The 26,098-nt window shown below is 38.1% G+C and overlaps 2 protein-coding genes across 2 annotated transcripts; both read right to left on the reverse strand.

The window, feature by feature from the left end:
- Positions 1-1,503: 1,503 nt before the first annotated feature.
- LOC101597646 (olfactory receptor 502-like) lies at positions 1,504-2,448 on the reverse strand. Its single transcript, XM_012950653.2, has one exon. The coding sequence runs from the start codon at positions 2,446-2,448 to the stop codon at positions 1,504-1,506; it is 945 nt and encodes a 314-aa protein (XP_012806107.2).
- Positions 2,449-14,469: 12,021 nt separating this feature from the next.
- Positions 14,470-15,414, reverse strand: LOC101604801 (olfactory receptor 502). Its single transcript, XM_004650894.2, has one exon. The coding sequence runs from the start codon at positions 15,412-15,414 to the stop codon at positions 14,470-14,472; it is 945 nt and encodes a 314-aa protein (XP_004650951.2).
- Positions 15,415-26,098: the final 10,684 nt, after the last annotated feature.

Genomic DNA, 26,098 nt, shown 5'->3' on the forward strand with positions numbered 1-26,098 from the left:
CAATTTTTTTAAAGGCATAGATAACTTCCAGGATAGAAATAATGTTAAAATCCCCTCACAAAATACCAAAGACCACATATCCTCTCCAAAAATGCCTAGCCCATAGAAGAGGCCTCCAGTGAGAGCTACTGAGAGAAATTCTAGACAAACAAATTTCAAATGCAATTATGATAAATAAATAGAATAAACTTAAGAGGATATGAATAAATGCCTCAGCTCAAATAATCAACTGAAAGAACTCAACACATACCTGGATCAATGCAAAGAAGGCACTAACAGGTACCTGAATGGACCCCAAGAGAACACAATCAGCTAAGTAAATAAGATAAGTCAAACCAAGATAGGAAAGTAGAGCATGATAAAGAGATAGAGACGCTAATGGAAAATCAAATGGGAATGAAAAATGCAATAATGCCAATACAAAGCTCCTGAAAAACTTCACCAATATAATTCATTATTTTTAAGGACAGACTCTCGGTACTCAAGAACACTGTTGGGGGGTATAGGTACCAGAAGTTTTTCAAGGAACTCCAGTGTTGCAGCATTTGAGAGTAGTCTCCCATGAGAAGGTGACTGTGGTGATGCAGCTTCCTATACTCCAGGAAGTAACCCCAAACTCCCTGTCCTTAGCACATCAATTTTTTTACAGTTGTCTCTGGTTCCTTTTTTTCTCTAATTTTTCCTCATAATACTTAAGCCCTTTTCACAAAATAAAATACCTTTTATTTTGACAGTCTTGATCCTACATTAGAAGATAAATTTCAACTTTGACTTGTCACTAGTTATACTCATGTCCTAGAAAAGTACTTGAGATATAAATATCATTCAATATAATTCTGGAAGGTATGAAAAACTCATGCTCTTGGTTCCATGGGGCAAAGATGGAATTTGTTTATAAAACACTAATGGAAAGTAAAAAGAAGTAAAATATGGTAGTCATCAGCACCTGAAGGTTTATTGTAGTCACAGTTTCAAGTGAGAAACAGCTAGTCTGTTCTAACACACAGAGCTGAATGTGGCTCTGACCATGAAGTCACTCTAATATTTAAAATCCTAGTGTCTGCAGAGACTGCATGACTCCAGTGAAAAGACTAACAGCAAGCCCTACCTCTTAAAGGGTATAGCAGTTCTCAAGAGTATCTCTCTAGGGAACAAAATTTTTACCAACCACCTGAACTTTTGGGGACACTTAAGAACCCATTTATAACAATATTAGCTTGAAAAACTGATAAAATTTAATAAAGCTTCAAAGATCTTTCAGCAGATTATGTATGTGAATCAACTTATGGTTTTAATTAAAAAATTAATTTGAATTTATTAAAGGTAACTTACAATGAACATCTTACTATATAATCTGAAATACAGACCCTTATGTTTATTGTAATGATCCTTCCTTGAAAATTATATATCAACAAACTAATTTCAACCATGGACACTTTCTTTTTACCATGATATCTATGGGATATAATTACTATATCAAGTCCTACAAAACAACTAATGTCTTTATGAAAATATTTTCCTGCCGAGTGCTCTTTTCAGAGCACCCTTAATCTCATTATTTCTCAGGCTGTAGATGAGGGGGTTCAACATGGGGATCACCACCATGTAGAACACGGACACCACCTTGTTCTGGTCAGTGGAGTAGCTGGACTTGGGCATCACATAAATGAACGTGATGGTTCCATAGAAGAGAGTGACGGCAGTGAGGTGGGAGGCGCAGGTGGAGAAGGCCTTGTGGCGGCCCTCCGTGGAGCGCATCTTCAGGATGGTGATGAGGATGTAGATGTAGGAGACGGCTATGACAGACACCGTGACCACGATGATGGAACCAGCCAAACATGAGGAAACACCTGCAGGGACACTCACATCAGAACATGAAAGTTCAACTAAAGGAGTAAAATCACAGAAGAAATGATTGACTCTGTTTGGTCCACAGAAGAAAAAAGAAAAGAAGGAAAGGCTATAGGAGGAAGCATTAGTAAAACCACCTGTGTAAGCTACTACAAACAACTGGACACAGACTCGTGTGGACATTTTGGTTGGATAAAGCAGTGGGCTGCAGATGGCCACAAAGCGATCATAGGCCATGGCAGCAAGAACAAAGCACTCCACTGTCCCAAAGAAAACAGCTGCGCCAAGCTGGATGCCACATCCCAGGTAGGAGATGGTGTTCCTCTCCACCAGGAAGTTCACAAGCATGTTGGGTGTGACAGAGGATGAATAGCCTATGTCAGCAGAAGCCAAGTGGCTCAGGAAAAAGTACATGGGGTGATGGAGCTGAGAAGAGACCCTGATGAGAAGGACTATGCAGAGGTTTCCAGACACAGTCATGAGGTAGATGCCCAGGATAAGTATGAAGAGGATGACTCGCAGGACTGGGTCATCTGTTAAGCCCAGTAAAATGAACTCCGTCACTGCAGTGTGGTTCCCGTCTGCCAGGAAATCCATGGGGCAGTGCAGCTGCTGCCAACACACGGCTGTGATGAACACATGACGTGAAAGCATTTATGAACATGTGGTTTCATTTTCATCAATATATGTTAAGAATTATTATAAATAAATATATTCAAGTGCCAGTATATATTTATGCAAAATTATGGGCCTATCTATAACTTAAAATCTGAAAAATATTTCATACATACAGAACCCATTTTTAATTTTTTTGAGAAGCTTCCATAGTGACTGAACTAGTTTACATTCCCACCAGCAGTGTGTAAGGAACAAATCCTTGCCAGCATTTGATATTTGTTTTCTTAGACCTAGCATTCTGAATGAGAGAAGAAAATTCCATTGTCATCTTGACTTTCTTTTCCCAAATTGCTAACAAAGTTGAAAAGTTGAATTTTTATATGTTTATTGCTCTTTTACATGTCATCTTTTGAGAATTGTCATCTCATTAGCCTGTTTATTGATTGGGTTGTTGGATTACTTGTTTGGTTTTCTGAATTCGTTGTATATTCTAGATATTAATCCCTTGTAAGTGGTATGCCAGCAAAGAAAGTCCTTTCACTCAATTATCTGTTTCCTTTGATGTTCAGAGGCTTTTTAATTTCATGAGGTCCTGTTTGTCAATGGTGGGCCTTCTTTCCTGAGTGATTACAGTCCTTTCAGAAAGTCCTAAGCTGTGCCTGTATCTTGAAAACAGTTCCATACGACACAGGTCTACTAATGGGTATTTACCTGAAGGATTCCAAGTCTGCATAGCACAGAAACACACGCAGTGTTTATTGTAGAGCTAGTAACAATATCTATGTTGTGGAGCAAATTTAGGTGTCAAAAGAGAGAGGAATGGACAACAAAATGTGATATATATGCCCAATAGAATATTTTTGGCATTTTCAAGAAAATGAATATAATAAGAAATAATCTTACTGGACAAATTTATCAGTCACAGAAAGAAAAATAGATGACTGTTCTCATTTGTCATGCCTAGATTGTATATAGGTACATAATACCATGTCTGTACATATGACAGGAATGAAAGTATCCAAAGAAATGAAGGCAACTGATGAGAGGAGGGCGAAGTGAGAAAAGTGATGGTAGTGAAAAGTGATGCTCTCAACATGCAATGTATGCGCTATGACAACTTAAATATAACTAAATATTTCAATTTCTTCATGTAATATCTCTTTTGCACCAGACTAGCTGGAATGTAAACTTTGGGATTCTCTACTCTCCAGACCCCATCTTGCCATAGGTGCATTGGGATTATAGCACCTCAGGTACATGTCTAGCTTCAGATGGGTTCACTGGAGGCAAACTCAGGTCATCAGGCTTGAAAAGCAAGAGCTTAACACATTGAACCATGCCCCTACCCCTGTATATTTAATATGAAAATATCTAAGAATTATATTTTGTATATTTGTATATATAATTAAGCGTATTTTCCTTTATTGGTTTTTTGGAGGTAGGGATATTTTTCATTAATTATGTTCATTATTATTTTATAAGTTAGTTGAGTATGAAAGAGATTGTGTAAACTGTACACAGTCACAAAATAAGTGGTAAAAATCAGGATCTCCCACTTCTTTTCAACTGTGTGATGATAAAGTTTGAAAATTATCATCATAGTGTCCTAAATATCCATCATTGAGAGGGTGGTAGGTTTTGTAAAAGCCTCCTGACTGCTAATGTCCTAAAGTTACCTATGATGTTATATGCTTTAAAATGTCTATCAATTAAATATGATAGTTTTTAAAAAGAAGTTATAAAATTAATCTTGACACAATAACCAGACAGAAATTTTATATTAAGGTTACCAATGATGTTACTATCTTCTCTCTCTTTCTCTTTCTCTCTCTCTCTGTCTTTTGTTTTTTTGTTGTTGTTTGGTTGGTTGGTTGGTTTTGGTTTTTTGAGGTAGAGTCTTACTCTAGCTCAGGGTGGTCTTGAACCCACAGTGATCCTCCTACCTCTGCCTCCCGAGTGCTTGGATTAAAGGTGTGCACCAACCATATCTGTCTCAATGCTACTATCTTAAGTTTATTGAATATTTATGTATTTGAAATACAAAATATTATTTTACCAAATAATTGACAATATCAATGTAACCATCATTGAAAAGTTCATTCAAATGAATTAAATCACTTCCTACTGTAGGAATTTTTATTTATTTATTTATTTTATTTATTTGAGCAAGAGAGAAAGAAGCAGATAGAGAATGGGTATGCCAGGGCCTTTGGTCTCTGCAAACAAATTCCAGAAGCATACACCACCTTGTGCATCTGGCTTACATGGGTCCTGGGAAATCAAACCTGGGTCCTTTAGCTTTGTAGGCAAGTACCTTAACCATTAAGCAATCCTTCCATATCCAGGAATGATTTTTAATTGGAAAGAATATGTAATGAAATAATGTATTTTCTTTTTTAATATTTTTTAAAGATTATTTTTTATTTATTTTTTAGAGACAAAGAGAGAGAGGCAGAGAGAGAGAGAAAGAGAGAATGGGTGTGCCAGGGCCTTCAGCCACTGCAAACAAACTCCAGACATATGTGCCCCCTTTCTGCATCTGGCTTACGTGGTACCTGGAGAATCAAACCTGGATCCTTAAGATTTTCAGTCATGTGCCTTAACCACTAAGCCATCCTTTCAGCCCCAAAATAATGTGTTTTCAAGATAATATATGACTGCCTAAAGTACATCTATCTTTTTCTAAATCTTGTCTTGAAACTACATATTCATGTGCATAAAAGGTTAGTATTCCTAAACCGGGCATGGTGGCACATGCCTTTAATCCCAGCACTTGGGAGGCAGAAGTAGGAGGATTACCGAGAGTTCATGGCCACCCTGAGACTACATAGTTAATTCCAGGTCAACCTGGACCAGAGTGAGACCTTACCTCAAAAAAAAAAAAAAAAAAAGAAAGAAAGAAAGAAAAGGTTAGTATTCCTGTAAAGACTTACATATTTCCACTTATAATTATATCTGTATCAGCAAATGCCCAAAGCAGCTTGATGCTGGCATGTTGACAGAAACCAAGTTTGGATAATGCTGAAGGACCATGTGAGCTTGTCTTATGTGGAGGTCAACAGCAGTTCTGGTAACTTGGGTTACAACTGTTGCTTGTGTAAAACTGATGGTGGAAACACAATGAAAGTCAGACAAAATGGACACTGATGATGCAATTACATCTGCCCTTCTCCTCACTATGACTGTGAGTACAGATAAGAGAGGAAAGTTTCCTCCAATGAAAAATAAAAATCAATCAGTCAGATTCATTAACCAAAGCCAGCCTTACCTCTTGAAATGAGAATTCATTCATTTTACAGTAGCAAATCCAAGTCATGGTAGCCATATATATATATAGTCACCTTTTACTTTTTGCTCTCATATGGGGACTAATCTCAGAAGATGCTAAAAATTCAGATGTGAATTCAAGAGCATCATTATTTTCTGTGGTGTACATTGAGCAAGTCAATTCACAAGTGAGAAATTAGCTTCCAAGATTTTGTCAATTCTCAAGTGGTCAAATTATTTATTCTTTGGCTCTACTCTAGGTGTCCATGAATAGCTCTATAATATTTAATATGTGCCACAGCCAAAACATAACAACTTGTGTAAAGGCCAAGTTCACTTTGATATTTATGATTACTAATTGATACTAAACTTTAGGTATAAAATACCAACCTTCATTTCAATTATTCACTGTGTATTTATGTGTCAGTATTTTGTGTTGCTATCTGCAACACATGCTGTTAAGTACATTGGAGGTACATGAGGTAGAGCTTCCTATAAAGTTGAATTTTAAAGTTCAGAAAAATTAAAACAAGTACATTATCATATCAGAAATAAGACCATGAATGCCTTGAACGTTGCATAAAGAAGGCCAGTTTGAAAAGAGGCACAAATAACTTCCAGAAGATAAATTGTGTCAAAGTCATTTTTTTGAGCATAGGTTAATCATGGCAAATCAATGGATAGTCAGCCCAAGGTAAGCTTGACATATGGGCTCAGACTTTAGGTTTCTGCAGATCACTCCTCTTTCTAGAATGTCTATTAATCTCCCTGAAGGTACCAGACTTGAGCTCTGTTTTCTGCTGACTGCAATTTACAATGCTGTTTGTGTAAAATGTGCATATTAGTGGGGGTCCAAGTCATGTTTCAGTACGTTACACATTGTGTATCATTTAAATCAGGTTGAAAATATCTATTCCTTTAGACATTTCTTTCTTTTTTTAATTTATTTTTTTTTGGGGGGGGGCATGCTAGAGCCTTTAGCCACTACAAATAAACTCCAGACACATATGCCCTCCCATGTGCATATTTGACATTGCACACTTGCATCACTGTGTGTCTGGGTACATGGGACCTGGAGATTCAAACATGAGTTCTTTATTAGGCTTTGCAGGTAGGTGCCTTAACCACTAAGCTATCTTAACCACTAAGCTATCTCTCTAGCCCTATAGAAAGGAGACTGATGATGGTACCAACATGGCTGTTTACACACTGAGTATGTATGTAACTAATAAAGAACAAAAGACATTTATTTCTTTATTGTGAAAATATTCAACATCATTTCTTTTATATTTGAAATGTGTGGTACATTGTTATCATTAGCGGGAGTCACCCTACTATAAATAATTCATCAGCAATTTTGCTATTATACACTATAAATTACTACTCATTATACACTATAAATTTCTACTCACGAATCACCCAATCTGTTCAGAGTATTTATCCCATCCTTTGAGAAACACTGTTCCCAACTAACCTTCCATGACATTAGCTCTTTTTGGATTTAACATATGAATCTGTTATTAAAATAGAAAACCCTTATATTTTATATGTTGCTCTTCTCTTGATGTTTTATAATTGCCTGCATTTAGAATCACCTACAAAATACACTTCTGTAAATGCCTGTAAGGAAATTAACTGGAAAGGGATGACCCACCCTGAAAAGGGTGGCAACATCCCAACATCTTAGAGCCCAGATTGAACGAAATGGAAAAGGTAGAAAGTCATCACCCCACTAACTCTATGGCCTCAGCTGGTGCCCAGGTGGGGTGAGCTGGGCTGATTCTCTCCTCAGGTGCTGCATCCATCTGAAAAAGAGAAACAAATTCTCCAATGGAGAGTGAGGTCAGTGCAAGATACATGGATACTCATTATTAGTTTAAAGATAATTTAATAGGTGTAGGCTATTTTGAGCCCACAATTGGTGGGAGCTTGATATTGCAGAGCAGCCTTATTTTTGGATATGGTTCTGACTTGTTTCCCAGAACCAGCTATGGGTTCTGTTCCACTGAGCAGATCTGTTAGCCAAATCAAGAGCAGTTGGTAACCCACCATGGCTGTGTGCCACTATTGCACTTGTGTGAGCATAACATCAGACTGACTGCTGCTGAGTAGCTTAGACCACGAATTACCTAGACAGATATTGGCCATTTTCCTCCAGTCACTCATATAACACCTTCTGGCACTAGACAAGCTAATTGTCTGGGGATTGACTCTCTTCCAGTTTCTAGCCAGGTCGCTCCATGTTCTGTCCCAATAGTATATGGTGTCTTCGGCAGTAGGGTCTTACCATTAACTTTGTTGGGTCATCAAGTACTCTGACATAATTCTTTCTTCTTTTGGGAAACCTTGTAGGTCTCTCTGGTCAACAGCTCATTGTGGATGTTACCCACAGGCTGGTACTGGGAGTTACAGGTCAGTGCCAAGGGAGAAGAAGGAAGTAAAATATAGGTAATATAAAAGAAACTGGGACAAAAGATAGAGAGAAAAACAGGAGAAGATTGAGGATAGTCTTTAACATACCCTCTACAGGCCCCTGTGAATTTGATGTTCTCTTTAAGCACCTAATGAAGGTTTGACTTTTTAATATGTCTTTTAGGATGTAGGATTTTATGGTACCATTTCCATTTAGGTCCAGTTTTTTGCACCTCTCTACCCTTACCCTCCCCTCTCACCCCACCATCCCTATTGTCCAGTCCTTGAGATGTTTATTAGGTATGTCAGCATCACAGGCAGATTTAGGTTAGGAGCCACAGATGAGCGACACCATGCAACAATTATCTTTTTGTGATTGGGTGAGTTCGCTGAGAATGATCTGTTCCTACCAGCTGAAGCCATAGAGTTAGTGGGGTAATGAGCAAGAGATGCTTTCTCAGTGAACCTGTTATCAGCACCAGGGTGAAGGAGACAGACACAAAGAACACACAACTCCTGCCAAATCAGAAATCTAGAGACACAGAGGCTCCTAATAGATCATCATTGAAGTAGACCTAAAATGAACCCAGCATGGCTCAGGGAAATTTGCAGAAGTAGGGGTGGAAAGATTGTTAGAGCCATAAGTTGGTTCATTACAGAGACATTGCCTCTCCCCCATAACTGAAGGCTACCCCCACAATGCAATACCTACAATCTGCAGGGGGGAAGGCTAATGATGATACTATCATGGCTGTATACACACTATGTACATAACTAATAAAAAAAAAGTAGAAAGTCAGACAAGCACCCACATTGGCGTCTCTCTTCTGCTTCCTGGTCTCCTGAGATGTGAGCAAGCAGCCTCCTGCCACCACAGACAGACTGATCTACCACCATACCTTCTGAGCCGTGATGGACTTGCCTCCTGAGCTGTGGGCCAAAATAAACTCTTCCTCCTTTAAGTTCTTTCTTATCAAATATTTGGCTACAGCAATGAGAAACCAATTAGTGCAACAATTCTCTAAATCATTTTTCTGTAACATTTGAGAGCCTGCTTCTGTATTATAGCTATGCTTATCACTACACCACTACCACCACCCCAAAGAGCTTGCTTCTGTCTCATGTAGATATGGTTTATTTATTTCCTTTAGATGGATGTTAGTTTTCTTTTGTTAGATGCAGTAAATTTTCTGTTATTTCCTTGAAGCTTTTTAAAAAACTATTTATTATTCATTTATTTATGAGAGAGAGAGAGAGAATGGGTATGCCTGGGCCTCTATCCACTACAATACAAATGAACTCCACGTGCATGTGCCACTTTGTGCATCTGGCTTATGTGGGTACTGGGGAGCCTCGAACCAAGGTCCTTAGGCTTCATCGGCAAGCACTTAACTGCTAAGCCAGCTCTCCAGCCCTGAAGCTTTTTACCTCTTTGGAATTCTCTCTTTTGAAACTCTGTGCCCTGAATATTGTTTTCTTCATGTTGTTCCAAAGCTCCTGTGAGATTTCCTTATGCCTCTTTTCTTTCTTTCCCTTTCTCTAACTTTTAACCTTTAGGTCATGGCTGCTTCCTTTCTTTCATCTACTTTGAATTGATGCCTTCCTTCTATCACATTTTTCAGTTGGTTTAACATGTACTTTGCAGACAAAGGATTTCTGTTTCATGTTGTCAAAACACGTCAATCGTTCTGCTGAGTGGCTAATGTTAAATCTACATTCCTAAATTTATATGGATATAAAGATGGTCATCCTTTTCATAAATTACTGATCACATTAGCTGATATACTATAAAACTTTTCACCTTAATTCTGCTTAAAAAAATTGGACTATAATTTCCTTTCTTTAATATTTTTTGGACTTCAGTATTTTTAAATGTTTTATTCATTTTTATTTATTTGAGAGTGACAGACAGAGAGAGAAAGAGGCAGATAGTGAGAAAGGGAGCCAGAGAGAGAATGGGCACACCAGGGCCTCCAGCCACTACAAACAAACTCCAGACGCATGCGCCCCCTTGTGCATCTGGCTAACATGGGTCCTGGGGAATCAAGCCTCAAACCGGGGTCCTTAGGCTTCACAGGCAAGTGCTTAACTGCTAAACCATCTCTCCAGCCCTGGGTTTCAGTATTAATATATCCCTGAATAATCAAAGCCTAAGATACATATTAACACTATGTCTCAAAAAACTAAAAATATAAGAAGGAGAAAGAGAAGGGCAAGGTAAAAGAGAAGCAATGACTTTAACACATCCCAAGTATTGAATTAACATGTACACTCCTACCTCCATGAGTTTGTACAATAATGGAAAGATCACTTCACTGAATGCCTTGAATATGTAGGTAAATGTACTAGAGAGGATTCCTGTGTGTGCTTTTTCCTTAAAGAAAGGGTTTTGTTCTCTCTCTGTGTGTGTCACTCTCAAATAAATAAATAAAAAATGAACAAAAAAAATTTAGGAAAAAAAAAGGGTTTTGTAAATGGATTAATTATTAATAATGGTCAAAGGATCTCTAGGTTGTCTTTTTCTGCTTAATTTTCTCTCTCTCTCTCTCTCTCTCTCTCTCTCTCTCTCTCTCTCTCTCTGCATGTGTGTGTGTGTGTGTGTGTGTGTGTGTTTAAGGGCACATGTATGCCATAGCACACACCTAGAGGTCAGAGGATAACCTTGGGTGTCAGTCCTCACCTTTCACTTGAGACAGGGTCTCTTGTTCACCAGTGCACACACCAGGCTGGCTGATCGTCAGATTTCTGGGATTCTTCTGCCTCCCCCTCCCTTTCCACCATAGGAAGGCTTTGATCACAGATACTTGCTGTTCTGCCCAGCTTCATGTGGGAACTAGGGATCTGAACTCAAGTTGACATATTTGAGCTGCAGGCACTTTTGCTCTGAGTCATTTCCCTATCCTTTGGTTCAGTTTTGTTAGTGGATGATTTCCTAGAAATGCTATATTAAATTATCAAAAAATTACATAATTTTTATAATTAATCTTGCATCCCCATCTACCAATATCTGGAAAATGTAGTCATAGTTCCTGTGATGTTTCTTATATTAGTCTTCAGTACTTTCTTTTTTACTTTTTAAAATTTTTTTTGTTTGTTTATTTTTATTTATTTGAGAGCAACAGAGAGAGAGAGAAAGAGGCAGAGAGCAAGAGAGAGAATGGGCGTGCCAGGGCTTCCAGCCACCGCAAACGAACTCCAGACGCATGCGCCCCCTTGTGCATCTGGCTAACATGGGTCCTGGGGAATTGAGCCTCGAACTGGGGTCCTTGGGCTTCATAGGCAAGTACTTAACCGCTAAGCCATCTCTCCAGCCCACTTTCTTTTTTACTTTTACATGATAGGAGCCAACAAAAATCACTTCATAGAAGCAAATATTTGGCTATATTGCTCTCCTAGTTGTAGATTGACTATTTCATTATTTTCTGTAAGTTTACTCTTATGCTCTTCTACACCATTAGTCGTATTTCTCCACATCCTTGCAAGTATTTGCTTTCCTTTGATCTTTTTTAATGTTTGCTATCCTTGCTGAGGTAAGGTGGAATCTCACAGTTGTTTTACTTTGCATTTCCCTGATGATCAGAGATGATGAACATTTTATTTTTTTCTTTTTTTGTCTTTTTGTAATCAGTGAATACAGTCAAGTTGGTACCATTGTTAGCCTCCTCCCTGTTCTCTCCCCTCCACAGGGACCCTCCTCTTTGCGGTGTATGGGTAGTGCATTTTGGGGTTAGCCTGTAGTTTGGGGTAGGAGGAAATGTCTCTGTGTGTCATGACCCAACGTGTGGTTCTGACATTCTGCCCCCTCTTCTGTAAATTTCCCTGAGCCATGTTGGGTTCATATTAGGTCTGCTTCTGTGTTGAGATCTTGGGCTCCTCTGTGTCTCTGGATACCTGGTTTGGTAGGGATTGATTGTTCTGTGTCTATCTCCTTCACTGTTGTGCTGGTTCCCAGTCTTAAGTGTGTGTTTGCCATTTGTATTCCTTTCTCTGAGAACTGCCTGCCCAGTTCTTTGCCCCATTTTGTGAGTGGGTTGTTTGACTTTTTATTGTTTAGGTTTCTCAGTTCTTTGTAGATTCTAGAAACTGGGCCTCTGTCAGTTGGTTCTGCTTATTGTATGTTTGTCTATGAAGAAACTTTTCACCTTCATGAGATCACAATGGTTGAGTGATTGTTTAATTTCCTGAGCTACTGAGGTTTTGTTCAGGAAGTCTTTTCCCATTCCTGTATCATAGAAAGTTCCTTCTATTTTTTTCTTCCAGTAGTAGCAGAGTTTCTGGTCTTATATTGAGATCTTTAATCCATTTGGGCTTAATTTTTGTGCATGGCGAGATGTGTGGATCAAGTTTCATTTTCCTGCATGTGGTTATCCAGTTTGTCCAGCACCATTTGTTGAAGATGCCGTCTTTTTTTCCAGCCTACAATGTTAGGGCCTTTGTCAAATATCAAGTAGGTATAGTTACTTGACCCAAAGTCCTGGTCCTCGATTCTGTTCCATTGGTCTAGAATCCTGTTTTTATGCCAGTACCATGTTGCTTTTGTCTTTGCAGCTCGAATGCAGAGGTTTCTTTGCCCACTAATTTAAGCATCCGTTCTTTTCTTAACTCTTCCTTCTCATCTACATATATATAACTCGTTTGCCTCATGTGGTCCAATGTTCACATTCAATCTTGTGAACTCCATCATTTAAATCAACTTCCCAAACAGCCATGAGGCCCATCATTTTTGTCCAGGCTATAAAGAGGGCTGCTCCGCACCCCGCTGTCACCTGCTCCGGCTCCGGGTGTGCGGTCAGTAGCTGCGGCTCAGAGGCCAGCATCCCGGGTGCTCAGTCATTACCCAGGGGCAACCACAACCATAACCCGCTCAGCTGCAGATGCCGCACTGTCCCCAAGAGTGATTCTTGATGTTTATTTTTATCTGTATATGCTAACTGTACATAATAACGGGGTTCATTATGACATTTTCATGGATGTAAACATTGTGTTGTTATCACAATGACTCCTCATTATCTTCCTCCTGTTCCCCTCTCATTCAGGCTGCTCCCCTTCCTTTTCCTAAGCAGCCCCTCCCCTTTTAACTCAATACTGATTCCTAAACTGTAAAATGCATCTGGATTGGGAGGACCATGCATGAAACATATTCAATTTGTATATATGATTCTCTGAGGGTAGTGACTTTATAACTATAAACAACCCTTGCAGGGGCCCTAGAAAAATATTCTACTTTAAGATACATTGCTTCCAGTGAGAGCCACAGGGCTTGAAAGCCAGGATGCTCTTTTTCCTCTGGTGTCCATGTCAATGGTAACTAAAAACCAGCGAGGACTGTGCTCATCAAACACAAATACCTGGTATTACTTCTGGCATGGTGCATTTTTCTGTGATGGAGTTCCATATGATTGCTTTGTATATTATGTAGTCACTGTTCTTCACTTTCTACTGAATATATTTCAAGTGTCTCTTTTTTTATCAAAATGTTACTGTGTTCTGTGTGTATTAATTCTTCTACCATCAAACCTTAGTGGTTTGCTTTCCACTAAATGTTGTATTCACTGGATTCCTTTCGGCTGGTCATTATTTTCTTTGCATTTAATATGAATACTTGGAGTTTGTGCAGCTTATTAACTTAATGCAACTGTAATACAACTTACTCTTGATCAGCTTACATCCCAGTTCAAAGCCTGAGAATCCCTAACCTCTACGGGAGCTGTGCCAGGCTTGATTATTTAGTTTCCTGTTTTCCTTATGATGTAAGTGATGTCTATATATCAAACCTATCCCATGAACATGTCCTAGTATTTTTTAACTTTGGCCCCTCTTACAAAAAAAAAAAAAAAAAAAAAAAAAAAAAAAAGCTATCCAGGCTGATAAAAATTTTGTTTGAATTTTTAAGCACTCTCCCTGAAAAAGAATTCATGAGTCTGATTCCCTGGGTTCACACACTTTTTGGGCATGCTTATAGAATGGTTATCCTGCAAATGTGAACTTAATGCTGAAAATGGACTTCATATTTTATTTATTCTGGTTGTACTCACCATGGTATTGATTAAAATGACGATCACCCATTCTCTCTCTCCCCCTCTCTGTCTCTCACTCTCTTTGTCTTCTCTCTCTCTTACAAGTAAATAAAATATATATTTTTTAAAGGTAATTTCAATGAACATTTCACTATAGAACCTGAAAATTGAACCTCAGTATTTATTGAAAAACTATTCACTTTCTAAGAATATATTAACAGACTTATATCAACCACAGACTTTCCTTTTTCAGTTATCTATGAGATATCGTACTATATCCAGTCCAGTGAAATAACCAGTGATGCTAAGAAAATACCTTCCTACCAAGCTCTCTCTTGAGAGCACCCTTAATCTCATTATTCCTCAGGCTGTAGATGAGGGGGTTCAACATGGGGATCACCACCATGTAGAACACGGACACCACCTTGTTCTGGTCAGTGGAGAAGCTGGACTTGGGCATCACATAAATGAATGTGATGGTTCCATAGAACAGAGTGACCGCAATGAGGTGGGAGGTGCAGGTGGAGAAGGCCTTGTGGCGGCCCTCCGTGGAGCGCATCTTCAGGATGGTGATGAGGATGTAGATGTAGGAGACGGCTATGACAGACACTGTCACCACGATGATGGAGCCAGCAGAAAATGAGGGAACAACTGCAGGGACACTGGCATCAGAACAGGAGAGTTTCACTAAAGGAGCAAAGTCACAGAAGAAATGATTGATTCTATTTGGGCCACAAAACAGTAGGGAAAAGAAGGAAAGGGTAAAAGAGGAAGCATTAATAAAACCACCTGTGTAAGCTACTACAAACAACTGGACACAGACTCGTGTGGACATTTTGGTTGGATAAAGCAGTGGGCTGCAGATGGCCACAAAGCGATCATAGGCCATGGCAGCCAGAAGGAAGCACTCCACTGTCCCAAAGAAAACAGCTGCGCCAAGCTGGATGGCACATCCCAGGTAGGAGATGGGGTTCTTCTCCACCAGGAAGTTCACAAGCATGTTGGGTGTGACAGAGGATGAATAGCCTATGTCAGCAGAAGCCAAGTGGCTCAAGAAAAAGTACATGGGGTGATGGAGCTGAGAAGAGACCCTGATGAGAAGGATTGTGCTGAGGTTGCCAAACACAGTCACCAGGTAGATGACCAGGATGACCATGAAGAGGATCACACACAGGACTGGGTCATCTGTTAAGCCCAGTAAAATGAACTCCGTCACTGCCGTGTGGTTCCCATGTGCCAGGACATCCATGGGGCAGTGCAGCTGCTGCCAACACAAGACTGCTATTAAGACATAAAATGAAAGAGTTCATGAACTTATGATTTCCTTTTAGTGACATATATTTTTATAAATAAAAATATTCAAGTACCAGAATATACTTACAGTCATGGGCCTGTATGAAATTTAAAAATTATTTTGAGGCTGGAGAGATGGCTTAGCGGTTAAGCGCTTGCCTGTGAAGCCTAAGGACCCCGGTTCGAGGCTTGGTTCCCCAGGTCCCACGTTAGCCAGATGCACAAGGGGGCGCACGCGTCTGGAGTTCGTTTGCAGAGGCTGGAAGCCCTGGCGCGCCCATTCTCTCTCTCTCCCTCTATCTGTCTTTCTCTCTGTGTCTGTCGCTCTCAAATAAATAAATAAAGTTTAAAAAAAAAGAGCAAACTTCTTTGTATTGTCCTTACAGTGAATTTCTAAAAAAAAAAAAATTATTTTGAAACATGAAGTATTCTTTCATACATACAGCACTCAGTTTTTAGTTTTTTGACAAATGTCCACATTGCCTCGACTAGTTCATATTCCCACCAGCAGTGTATTAGGCTCCCCCTGTCCACATCCGCACCAACTTGTTATTTCTTTTCTTTTTTTCTCACTTTTTTTGCTTTGCTTTTTCGAGGTAGGGTCTCACTCTAGCCCAGTCTGACCTGGAATTCACTATGGAGTCTCAGGGTGGCCTTGAACTCATGGCAATCCTCCTACCCCTGCCTCCTGAGTGCGGGGACTAAAGGCATGCGCCACCATACTTGGCTTTTTTATTTTATTAAGCATGCCATTCTGAGTGAGATAAGTTAGACTCTCAATGCCAGTTTGATTTTGTTTCTCTGATAGTGAAGTTGATGGTTTTTCTTGTGTTTATTGGTTATTTGTACTTCATCTTTTGAGAACCATTCGTTAATTTCATTAGCCAACACAGTTATTGGATTGTTTGATTTCTTGTTCTGTTTTTTGTGCTCTTTGTATTTTCTAGATATTAATCCTTATTCAGGTATATACTAGCAAAGACTCTCTCCAATTCTGTTGTTTGTCCCTTCTCCCAATTACCTCTTTCCTTTGCTGTGCAGAAATCTTTCAGTTTCATGGGGTCCCTTTTAACAACTGTTAGTCTTCCTTCCTGAGTGACTGGAGTCCTTTCAGAAGGTCCTCAGCTCTGCCTATACCTGGTGGTGATTTCCCTGCTTTTCCTCTAATCATTCCATAATACACTGCTGTAGTGCTAGCTATTTACCCAAAGGATTCCAAGTCTGCATATCACAGAAATAACTTAAGGTGTTTATTGTAGAACTCTTCATAACAGTTATCACACAAATTTAGATAATTATCAATAGAGATATTGACAAAAAATATGATATATATACAACTGAATAGTAGGATATCTTCAGCCATAAAGAAGAGGAAAACCATGTTATATTCAGGAAAATGGATGCAACCAGAATAATCATAGTAAGTGAATTAAGTCACAGAAAGACAAATACGTGTCTGTTTTCCTTTGTAGTTACTAGATTTTATAAAGACATAGATAAATAATAACGTGAAAGTAGAAGTGAAAATTCCCAAGGGAACAAATGGGACTAACAGAAGGAGGAAGCAGGGAGAAGTGTAATGGGTGTGAGGTATGAAAGGAAGTGTGTGCAACATTCTGTGCAAACTTGAATGAAAACTTAAAGTAAATAAAATCTTAAATTCCTTCTTCTAATATCTCTTTTGTAGGTATTTTTTTCTGAAAGAGTAGATTAAATGCTTTTAAAGTTACATAATATAAATAGAAGACAGACAAGAATAACTGTAAATTCAAATATATATGTATTGGATTTTGTAAGAAAAAACTTGGATAACTGTGAATATGTTATTATATACTTTTTATTGTGTATACTCATGTGCGTGAATGTTGGCATCCATGTACCATGGCACACATGTGAAGGTCCAAGGATAACTTCAACTGTTAGCTCTCATTGTCCACATTGTTTTGGGACAAGGGCTCTCTTATTGTTCACTGCCACATTCTCCACCCTAGCTGGCATGTAAGCTTTGGGAGGTTGGTATCTCTGCCCCTCTTCTTTTCATAGATGGACCTGAATTATCGACTCTCATGCTCTGTGAGTTCAGGGGATGTGAACTGAGATCATTAGGCTTGCAAAGCAAGTGTTTTAACCATTAAGCCATCTACCTATCCCCATATATGTAATAAGCGAACAGGTAAGAATAGTATTTTATTTGTGCACATATAATTCAGCCCACTTTTCATAAATTATTTTCATTATTATTTTATAGAAATTTTATAATATGAAAGAGATCATGTAAGTTGCATATCTTTAAATAGCAAGTGGAAAAAGTCAGGATCAACCATTTCTTTTCCAGTATATAATGATAAAATTTAATAATTATTACCATAGAGTCCAAAACATCCACCAACAATTGGATAAGAGAATTTTAAAACCTCCTGAGAGCTAATGTGTAAGAGTTACTTAGACTGCTATATGTTCTAGAATGTGTATCAATTAAATAAGACAGTTTATTTTAATCTCTATTTATTTATTTGCACACGTGTGTGTGTGTGTGTGTGTGTGTGTGTGTGTGTGTGACATAAGAGTGGTGGGGTCTCTGGGAACTTCAAGAGAATGTGAGATGCAAGCCTTACTTTGCATCTGGCTTTACATGAGTGCTGGAGAATTGAACCCAGGTCAGTAGGCTTGGCAACCAAGTGTTTATAACTACTGAGCTATCTCCCCAGCCATAATAAGACAGTTTCTTAAAAAGAAAAGATAACATGATTCTTGATACAATATTCAGGCAGATAGGAATTTTTAATTAAGATTATTAATGATATTACCTACTATAAATTTATTGGGTCTTTTTATATATTTGAAACTGAAAATGTTATTTTGACAAAATTTGAAATATCAATGTACTCACTACATAAAAATCTATTCAAATGAATTAAATCTTTGCAACTGTAAGAGTGACTTCAGTTGGAAATTATACAAAATGAAATAATATATTGTCAGCCTAATGTATAACTGAACAATATATACAAAGCTTTTTCTAAACCATGCCTTGCATTTAAAGCATTCATGTGAATGAATCTTTCTATAAAGACTTTTACATCTTAACACTTTTTTTTTAATTTTTTTTTTTAATTTATTTGAGAGCGACAGACACAGAGAGAAAGACAGATAGAGGGAGAGAGAGAGAATGGGCGCGCCAGGGCTTCCAGCCTCTGCAAACGAACTCCAGACGCGTGCGCCCCCTTGTGCATCTGGCTAACGTGGGACCTGGGGAACCGAGCCTCGAACCGGGGTCCTTAGTTTCACAGGCAAGCGCTTAACCGCTAAGCCATCTCTCCAGCCCTACATCTTAACACTTTTAAATCCTTGATTTAAATTTTCAAATGTCAACAAATGCCCAAATCAACTCAAAGCTGGCATTGACAGAGCGCCAAGTCTAGAGCATGCTGGAGAGTGTGGGTTTGTCTTATGTAGAAGTAAACAGAGATCTTGGGGTCTTGAACTATGACTATTTGATCCTGAGATACTGATGGTAGAAAGAACAAGTCAGCCAAAATGCTCACTACCAATGATGGGATTACATCTGCTCTATCTCCTTCTCACTATTACTTTCAGTACAGATAACTCAAGAGGGGAAAGTTTCCTCAAGTAGTAAATGAAAGTCAATCAGTCAGATTCACTAACCAAAGCCAGCCTTACCTCTTCAAATGAGAACTCACTCATCTTCAGTAACAAATCTAAGTCGTAGTAGTTATATAATCATCTATTAGTTTTTGCTCTCCTGTGGGGATGAATCTCTGAAGATGCTAGAAATACAGATGTGAATTCAAGAGCATCATTACATTCTGTAGTAGATATTGAACAATTCAGTTCACAAGCAGAGTGAAACGAAGCTTTCCATGACTCCATCAATTCTCAAGTGTTCAATTTGTGCTTGGGTTCTACTCTTAGTTCCCATGCATGATTCCATAATCTTAATTTAATATTTACAATGGCAAAAATACAACAAATCATGTGATAAGCAAATATTAGTTCTAAGTGTACTTTGATGCTTATGATTAAGAAATAATACTAGACTTTAGGTATAAAATGATAACCTTCGTAGAAACCATTCAATATATATTTATTTGTCAGCTTTTGTGAGGCAATGGTAACATAAGCAATTGAGGACGTTGGTAGAAAATAAGGTTGAATTTCATTTAAAGCTAAATTTCAGAGAAGAAAAAAATTTAACATGTATACATTATCATATCAGAAGGAAGAAAAAGAATACCTTGGAATTTGCATAAATTTGCATTAAAAGTCTAATTTTAAAAGAAAGTTGAATGATTTACAGAAGATAAATAATGTCAAAGTCACCTTCTGATGGATCAGTCATGGAAAAATCTTTAACCCAAGGTCTCAATGTTTACCTGTTTTTCTGGTTAACTTACTTTAGAATGCATTGTATCCCACTTTTGAGGAAGTGAGTTTACAATTATTTCAAAAATAGAACCAATATTCTTTCAGATCTCCCTTTATGCCAACAACTATGCTAAATGCTTATGGTCTATTTATATAAGTGGATTTGAAAGCTATAATAGTAATAACACAGATAAAGTCTGAGAAAAATAAATGTATAAGGTCTTAGGATCTTTGTATTTGTGTAATTATTACATTACTAACTGAGGTAAAGTATGAACATTAATAAGTAACTATTATCATACTGAAAGCAATTGTTTTATAAGTAGTATAAATCATTTTATAAGTAATTGTTTTATAAATATGCTTAAAATGACAGTAGAAAAATTCAAACAACTTATAAGGGCAAGAAATGGGAAAATAAAAAATAGAAGCGGATAAAGAAAAGCAATATCTTTTTTTTTTTTTTTTTTTTTTTTTTTTTGAGGTAAGGTTTCACTCTAGCTCAGGCTGACCTTAAATTCATTATGTAGTCTCAGGGTGGCCTCGAACTCTCTGTGATCCTCCTACCTCTGCCTCCCAAGTGCTGGAATTAAATGCATGTGCCACCATGCCCGGAAGCAATATCATTCTTAATAGTGAAATTTTAAATGATTTCCAGCAATGTTTGGGGACTAGGTAAAGAGATCCATCCTCATCACTTTTTTAATTCTTTTTTTTTTTTTGAGAGAGAGAGAATGGGGGAGAGACAGAGAAAGAGAAAAACAGCTTCTCCAGGACCTCCAACTGCTGCAAACAAACTCTAGATGCATGTGCATCTTGCTTTACATGAGTATTGGGGAATTAAACCCAGGTCATTAGACTTTGCAGACAAGCACTTTAAACACTGAGCAATCCCTCCAGCCTGATCCTCATCGCTTTTATTAAAACTTATAGTGGAGTCCCAGGTATTAAAATGAAACAAATAAAGCATCATTTTAAAACACAAATATAAGGCTGGTGAGACAGCTTAGCAGTTAAAGTGCTTGCCTGCCAAACATAAGGACCCAATTTCTACTCTCCAGATCCATGTAAGCCAGACACACCAGGTAACACAAGCGCACAAGGTCACACAAGCACACATGCACCTGGAGTTGGGTTACAGTGGTTGGAGCACTGGTGCATCAATTCTCTCTCTGTCTTATAAAAAAGGCCAGTCTGTTGGACTTGCCTCAAAAAAAGAAGAAAAAAATGCAAGTATAGGGGCTGGAGAGATGGCTCAGTAGTTTAGGCACTTGCCTGCGTTCTCTCTTTTTCTTCTCTCTCTCCTTGCAAATAAATAGACACATTACTTAATTAAACTAAATAAAAACATAAATATAAAAAAGAAGTCGGACTCCCCATTTTATGCTGCTGCTCATGCAATAAATTCTAGTAAATCAACAAAACACAGACTGTAACTAATTTAGTAAAATAAGAGCAAATAGAATGGAGAAGTAGAGGAGTGGAGGAAGAGTTAATCAGAATTTAAGATGTTATATATAAACCACATGAAAACCTACTTTTCATTAGCAGATTATATATGTGTTAAAAAAGGAGAGGTTTGAGCTGGAGAAGATGGCTTAGTGGTTAAGATGTTTGCCTGCAAAGCCTAAAAACTCATGTTCAACTCTCCAGATCCCATGTAAGCCAGACACACAAGGTGACATAAGCACGCAAGGTCGCACATGCACACAAGGTGCACATGAGTCTGGAGTTTGATTTCAGTGGTTGGAGGCCCTGGCATGCAATTCTCTCTCTCTTTCTCTCTCATAAAAAGTACAAAAAGAGAGAGAGAGAGAGACAGAGACAGAGTTGGGGCAGATGTATCCTATGGAGGTAGACAATGGTGCATCCAGAAGCCATAGACTGTTGATAGAAAAAACTTCAGTGTCAAGAGTTATGCATCTTCCAGTGAGATTTTGGCCAGGAAGACCCCAGAAACCCCTCAAATATTACAGGCTAGTGCCAGGGCTCCTGCTAGCCCACCAAAACTGAATAGCAAGCCCCTATCGCTGAAGACTCCACACGCTTGGGTGAAGATCACTGAAAAATCAAGCTTGCACTGTGAACTAAAACCCACTTCTGTATGACTTAGTGAAGAAGAGTCGGGGTAACAAAGGACAGACCTGAATCCAAAGGCAGAAGGTGAGAAAGAGTTTTGGAAGTCACGAGAGAACTGACAGGAGAGCTTAAAGACACCGAGGAACATGGGCTGTGAGCAAACACTATGAAATGCCCGGTAGCTCAGGCAGGCTCCCCAGTAAGGAGAATAGAAATCACACCCACATACACAAAGTAAGCCAATTATAAACAAATAAATATTTTTGTCTGATTTATAATATTTAAAATTTTTGCCATTTCTGGTTTTTCCTTCAATTTTTCACTATTCTTATTGCATTTCTTTTTTTTTTTTTTTTTTTCTCTTCGAGGTAGGGTCTCACTCTGGCTCAGGCTGACTTGGAATTCACTATGTAGTCTCAGGGTGGCCTCGAACTCTCGGCGATCCTCTTATTGCATTTCTGATCAAAGTTTGTTTTTGACTTTCTTGTCAAGGTCCTTAATTGGCTTCCTTATTCGACTCATCTATTTGTTTGAATCCTATTTGATTTGAGGTTATTGATAATTTTTCTAATGAGTCTTTAAAATGATTTAACTAGCATGTCTACTGCTGAGGAGAACCAATTATAAATATTTATAAATTAATTAAGCTAGATATAATTTTAATTTACAATTTAAAAGATACTTTCAAGTTTTCATGTTTTGTGTGTTTGTTTTAAAATAAGCTTAATTTAACTTTTTAAAGAAATGTGTTGACTGATTTGCTCTAAGATATGCTCAAGAGAACAAATACTGATAGATAGTACATTAGGCGGTAGAAATGTAAAAAAAACTTGAGGGACAGATGATTAGAGAGGCAGTTAGTCATAAATGTCCCTGCAGCAATGAAGTTTAAATAAAAGTGGATATTCCTTTTAGGCCAAATTTCCCACAATTAATGTCCTTTTGACAAAGCAATAACAGTGCTCATATTGTGTGTTTATTTTCTTCCTATCTTCTTTTGTTTGTACACATAATAGTCTCATGGCACCCCATTTCTTTGCCATGTAAATATGGTAGAAGAGACCTAAAAAGTTGGCAAATTTCCCAAGTTATAAAATCACTGGTATTATGTAAGAAGTAAATATACCCAATGGAATTTCATTCCAAGATAGTTTTTAACAAATCAAATTTCAGTCAATTCCAATTATTCAGAAGGCTAAGAATAAAGATATACAAGTCCCTATGCTATGTGAGGGTTTAGAAAGTGGTGTTTTGGACACGTGGTATTGGATTATAGATCCATCCATAGTCCCAGGATTTCAAGTATCTGAAGCAGTCTCAAGCTAATTATCTCCAATGGCCCCAGGACTCTCATTAAAATCTCCATTATTCTGAGTTCCACCCTTACGGAACGGTGAAGATGCCACCTTTATATTATGAGACTCCAATGTCAGAGGGAACCAGCCATCAAAAAGGGGAAAATACTTTAGATCTTATCTAAAAATTATGAAATAGAAGAAATCACATAAAGACCCACAGAAAGTCACCTGAAGTGAAATTCTTGCTACAGCTTAATTTCTTCATAATTTTAAGAAACCAGAAAGTGGTCCCCCTTCTTGGTGATACAGGAGGGTTTTCCCACTGCTTACCGTGACCACAAGTTTATGGCTTTTAGTAATCAAGGTGCTTGTGATAGTTTATTGCCTGATAGAAGATATTTGGAGTAAAATGTGGGCAAAAATAAGCTAGAAGCTAAGAATGTTGCCACTTCCTCATTTTTTGTAGAGATGAAACAAAAAACTTGCTCAGAGTAAGATTTGAAAGCAGCGAACAGGATAGTAAAGGTCTAATGTAGTCTGGTGTGGTTCAGGGAAAACAAATGGAAGAGTTGGCACTATATTGCAAGCATCTAGTTCTCCAACGCTTGCCAGGGCTATGGGGGGACATTGAAATGATGTCATACTGACATAGCAACCATCACTTCAATGATGCTGTATTTGAAGAGTTTGAGGAATTAACATCACATTTATAAAAAGTATCATCAAAATCAAAGACCACCAGCAAATGTGACTGAGGAAGATTGTTCTAACTACACATGTCCTTTACCCTGATTTATCTTCTTGGAAACACCAGGAACACGGGGTGAGTATGAGTAGAAATGGGTTGTTTAGCACAACTATTTTAGAGATTCTGATATGTCTCTTAATAGACTCCTTTTGTGGATCAGGTATGATTTAATATTATAGCAAATAGGAGTAGTGTCTAGATTGCAAAAATAGTTTCCTTCTAGGTTCTAGGCAACCACTGCTAGCATTTTAAGAAGCTTTATGTTACTGTGTTCACCATTCATAAATTCAACTAAGCAAGACTGAGAAAAATATCTACACTTTCATTCATATTGCTAAGTGTGATGATTCTTGAACTCTATTAGGAATACCAACTAACTTCAGTATGTGACAGTAAACAAAGGATATACTAAATCTATCAAAGACTGTGCTGGGGAGGAATTAGTAAGTATACTTGAATAACAATCATGAAATTATTTCTGTAGACTAGCTTTTTCCTATAGCCACTGAACTAATCATAGGTAAAATCCTACATTGTTAGGCTTAGGAAGTCAAATGGAAGATATAACATTTGATGATTTGTTTCTTCCATGCCTGCAATGGAGATCAAGCTTGTAAAAACAATAAATAAATCTCATCAAGACTAAGTAAAGTATCATTCACAGCAAAAATAAAATTAAATTAAATCTCATCAAAACAAATTGGCAGGCTGGAGAGATGGCTTAACAGTTAAGTGCTTGCCTGTGAAGCCTAAGGACCCCGGTTCGAGGCTTGATTCCCCAGGACCCATGTTAGCCAGATGCACAAGGGGGTGCACACATCTGGAGTTCGTTTGCAGTGGCTGGAGGCCCTGGCGCACCCATTTACTCTCTCTCTTTCTTCCTCTCTCTCTCTCTCTCTCTCTCTCTCTCTCTCTCTCCTTCTTTTCTCTCTGTCTGTCACTCTCACATAAATAAATAAAAATAAACAAAATAATTTTAAAAAACAAAATGGCTTGATAATCCAGACAAAGAAATTATTAACACCACAAAATTAAATTTAGTGGGCCTTCTGGAGGGCAAGTGATATTTGGGTAGTCTTTTCAAGACAGTAAGATTTTTAGCAGGAAGAAAGGATGTTTTAAGTAAGACTGACCACATGTGCAAAGTAGAATGTGTTTGTGTTTGTTATATGTGGGAAACAGTAGAAGTTTTCTCACTATGGGGAACCTGGCAGCAGTAAGAGCATGCAAACCTTGGACTCATGATAGAGCAGTTGCACTTTGGAAAACTGTATAATCAACTAGATGGGCAGTTGTTCTCTAGTCTCTCAATGCCTTGCTGCAAATATAGCATTCAGGTGTACATACTGCCTATATCACCTTGGCAAATCAAGTACCTCTCTGAGCCATGGTTTGCTCACTAGGAGAAGAGCATTTTATTTTCTGGGGGGGGGGGGGGGGTTGTGTTGTTTTTTTTTTTGTTTGTTTGTTTGTTTGTTTGTTTGAGGTAGGATCTCACTCTGGCCCAAGCTTACCTGGAATTAACTATGTAGTCTCAGGTGTCGGGAGCCATTTTGGCTGGACTTGTATCCATAGCTCTGGGCTTCTGGCAGCAAGACATTAGCAAAACTATAGCAGCCTACATGTAAGCAAGATTATGTATATTCAGCCATTTGGCTGGTCTTTTGTACTGAGAAGTGATTGAAATGCAAAAACTCTGTAACAGGAAGGTTTTTTGATAGGAACTTGAAAAACTCATAAAATCTTTGTTCATGGAAAAATTGTTTGTAAAAAGATATAAAAAGGAATGTTATGAAATAAACTGCGTCTTCAGTCCTGGCTTGAGGCCTTGATTCAGCCCTGGACTGGAGTCCTAGCTTTCAGTCTTTCCTTAATCCTCACTCCATCAGGCTCGAACCCTTTCAGCTGGCAGGCTCCAGCACTCAGGGTGGCCTTGAACTCATGCAGATCCTCCTATCTCTGCCTCTCAAGTGCTGGGATGAAAGGCATGTGCCACCATGCCTGGCTAAGATCATTTTTACAGTACTTATCTGTTAGGATAGCTATGAAGATATATGAGTATATAACTGAACCATTGAATAAAAATTAGAAGCATTAACTGTGGTTTATCTCAATTGCTAGTTTTATTG

Source organism: Jaculus jaculus, chromosome 3 (genome assembly GCF_020740685.1).
Source record: "Jaculus jaculus isolate mJacJac1 chromosome 3, mJacJac1.mat.Y.cur, whole genome shotgun sequence".
Classification (NCBI taxonomy): Eukaryota; Metazoa; Chordata; class Mammalia; order Rodentia; family Dipodidae; genus Jaculus; species Jaculus jaculus.